Below are 3,270 nucleotides of genomic sequence, written 5' to 3' on the forward strand. Positions count from 1 at the left end.
ATTCTAAATATGCGCATCCTTAGATCACATATATTATAAACAATGCAGTCGAAGAAGAACGTATGGGCTCTTCCTGGGTGCCAGGAAAATCATGGAGACAATTTCAAGAAGATAAGTACCCCTTTTCAACCGATAGTAGCTCTTTAACATTCATGGGTAGACTTGCCAGAGAGCTTATCCGTATTACTGATCCACGGTATTACGTTATTTGTATTTCGATTTCGCTTTTATAAAAAAATTGTACTACATCTCTAACCGGCTTATGTCTTTTCAGAACCATTGTGTACATAGAACATTCTCTAGCATGGTATGACATTAAAACACAGAATGAGGTCTTAAATTACAAGGTTTTCTCGGTGATATTAGAAACGATAGGCACGCCAGGATTATCGGGACTAGATAAGCTTATCTCCTTCTTCATTGTCATAGAACTGGAAGCTTTAGTTCACTATATAGAAAAGAGTATACGGAACAAAACGTGGTTATCGTTGTTAGAAGATTGTGAGACCACTTTAAATTCTTTAGATAGTGCTAAAAGTAAGAATTCGCATTAGAAAAATATATACATATAACAAAAATAAAGATAATTAACATGTATTTATATAAAGTATCGCGTATGTGCCTTAGGTAACATTACGAAACTTCACAATTCTATAAACGCTAGCAGTAGTAAATTGTGGTCATCAGCGCTTGAGTGGGCATTAAAAATAGGTCACTACCAATTACTGAGGAAAAAAATAGCGTATGAACTAAACACTGCGTGCAAATTTGAAGCTAAGCATATGGAAGCAGCGCTTCGAACATTGAATACGTACGTAGAAATTAATTTACAATTTTGCGATTTCTTTTAATTCTTTTTTAATTCTTTTGTAGAGCCGTTTTATGCGAAATAGCGAAAAAAGATAATATCAACAATGAAACTGAGCCGGAGAAAAGCGAATTACTTCATGAACTTAGCGTGCGATTGGACTGGGCTGGCATCAGTGATCCACATAACAAAGTTTATATCAAGCCACCAAAGATAGATAATATAGCTATTATTATTTTCCTATTTACAGTGTCGCAATTGAATAAATTATTCTACTGCAAAAATACAGGTATAATTATATCGTTTTATATATATATATAATTACATCTGTAATAAAATAAATAATGTTTACAAACATTTGACTTATTGTAGCAAGTCTGTTAAGCAAGAAATATCAAGATTCCGTTGATGCTGTAGTATTTGCCATAGGAATACAAACGATTCTTCGTCAATTTCACATTTCTGTGATGAATCGTTACGTAAAATATCTTTGCATGTACGTCCTGTCGTTTGTCACTGTAGAGAGGTAAGCATAATTTTCTAATCTTAATATTGTATATAACAATACAACATTGCTTGAAATAGGTAATACTAACGCGGGAATGTTTTTTTCAGTATAAAAGCGGGAAGTGATGCAGAAACTGAAGGGGCTACTAATCTTCATTTTTTGGAGCTTTTTGTTAAATATTCTGGCATTCCACGTTCTCTTATTCTTAAAGAAATACCTGTTGTTGTTTTAGATCACTCCTTGGTCAAAATGACAAAATGACGCTGTGTCCGAAATTCATGAAATAATATTACATATTGTAAATGATCATATATACATTATTATATACATATATATTTCTACATTATAAAAACGTATATATATTTTGTGTAAATAAAAAGAAAATTAAAAGGATCGTGTTAATCAGTTTACGCTTCGCAGAAATATATCTATCGCACAGAATTCCTTGTAATTGAAAAGTTCGACCACTTAGGAAATTACAATTTATTTGCGCAATTTAATTAAGTTTCCTTTTTTAATTTATCATCGGCCAGATCTAACGCTCGCAAAAAACCGCATGCGGCAAATGTAGTTTACGATGTGAATTAAGTAAAAGCGTGGGCGTGGCGCATCGTCAACACGAAAAGTGTCCTCAGGAGAAGGATCGTTGTATACTGCAGAGAAATTTCGCATACGCATTGGCGGCTAGACGACGCATAAACGGCGGCAACGACGGCGACGGCGGCGACGGCGGTGGTTTTGATGCTTCTTTGTATCTTTGTTAGCTCACATACATCTTTGTATGTACTTTCGCCTACGATTGCAGCCATCTCGTCGGCGGAGATTTCAATGCGACGATAAAACATCGATTGGCCGAGTGCATTAAAGAAATTAATAGAAAGTACGATTGCCTGGCGGCTCCGTCAGCATCGACGGCGGCTACGACGGGCGTCGCCGGCGGTCGCGACGCCGACGTCGGCGGCTATGTACAAAGCGACACGAAATTGTCACCGAGCCCAGTCCTCGGCTTTCACACGCACGAATCAAGTCGACGTTTCTTCCTCTGAGATCATCGAAAATCTGAGTCCAACGTAGACAGCGCGTATCGCTAAAATTTTATCCCGATTATCTCGCACCTGCGGGAAGAAATATACCGAAATTAGAGACGTTGTTTCACGTATACAGACGATTTTCGTTTTGAATGCGGGCATGTCGCGTCGTTTTGAATTTTTTAAAAATTTTAATTAAATCTGGTAAAAAAGATAATCGCGATTTAAATTATTTTTTAAATTGTACGAAAAAAATATGTTGAAAAATCTATAAAAAGCATCGTGTTGAAACTTGGATATTCTCCGACCTGGAAGTTATTTAAAAAATTATTATTTCACACATCTGAGAGTTGATTATATATATTGAAACGAGATGAAAATTACAGACGTGAATAAATTTACTATATGTGTTTACCAATAAAATTATAAATATCCTAGCAAATTCGCTCACTTTTGCCATTTTCATCTCGTTTCAAGATACATATTATATAATCGACCCCTTTTATTTAGCTGACATAATATAATCTATCTCTTTTTGTTCTCAATAATTTAATATTTAATGCTTTGATTTCTAATGGGACGTTCTAAGCGAAAAGTTATGATTTTACTTCTACTAATATATATTGGTAAACTTTAGAATTTATTATTAAAATTAAAAATGTATCTAAATATTGTGCGTCTTAATTGATTTCTGTATCGCAGTAAGTATAAATTCTAATTAAGATATCATTATTTGCGTAATAATGACGTCTGCGTAGATCAATATTATACGCAAATGTTCCGATATTTTGACAAGATCTCGTAAGAAGTTCATATTTTGTAAGAATTATTAAGAAATACATGTCGCTTGAAATCGAAATGTATTAATGACAAATGCTTTCACACAATGGAAGACTATAATTTAAAAATATAGATATATATATATA

At 34.0% G+C, this 3,270-nt stretch overlaps 1 protein-coding gene across 1 annotated transcript in view; it reads left to right on the forward strand.

Moving 5' to 3' along the window:
- Nucleotides 1-1,582, forward strand: part of LOC108685296 (WASH complex subunit strumpellin) — a 5,155-nt gene extending 3,573 nt beyond the window's left edge. Inside the window, exons 12-17 of the mRNA XM_018190018.1 lie at nucleotides 24-196; nucleotides 275-537; nucleotides 628-811; nucleotides 874-1,097; nucleotides 1,181-1,334; nucleotides 1,424-1,582. Of these exons, the coding sequence (XP_018045507.1) occupies nucleotides 24-196; nucleotides 275-537; nucleotides 628-811; nucleotides 874-1,097; nucleotides 1,181-1,334; nucleotides 1,424-1,577 (1,152 nt within the window). The 3' untranslated portion in view covers nucleotides 1,578-1,582. The remainder of the gene's footprint in view (nucleotides 1-23; nucleotides 197-274; nucleotides 538-627; nucleotides 812-873; nucleotides 1,098-1,180; nucleotides 1,335-1,423) is intronic.
- The last annotated feature ends 1,688 nt before the right edge of the window (nucleotides 1,583-3,270 follow it).

This window comes from Atta colombica, unplaced genomic scaffold (genome assembly GCF_001594045.1).
Source record: "Atta colombica isolate Treedump-2 unplaced genomic scaffold, Acol1.0 scaffold100, whole genome shotgun sequence".
In the NCBI taxonomy this organism is placed as follows: domain Eukaryota; kingdom Metazoa; phylum Arthropoda; class Insecta; order Hymenoptera; family Formicidae; genus Atta; species Atta colombica.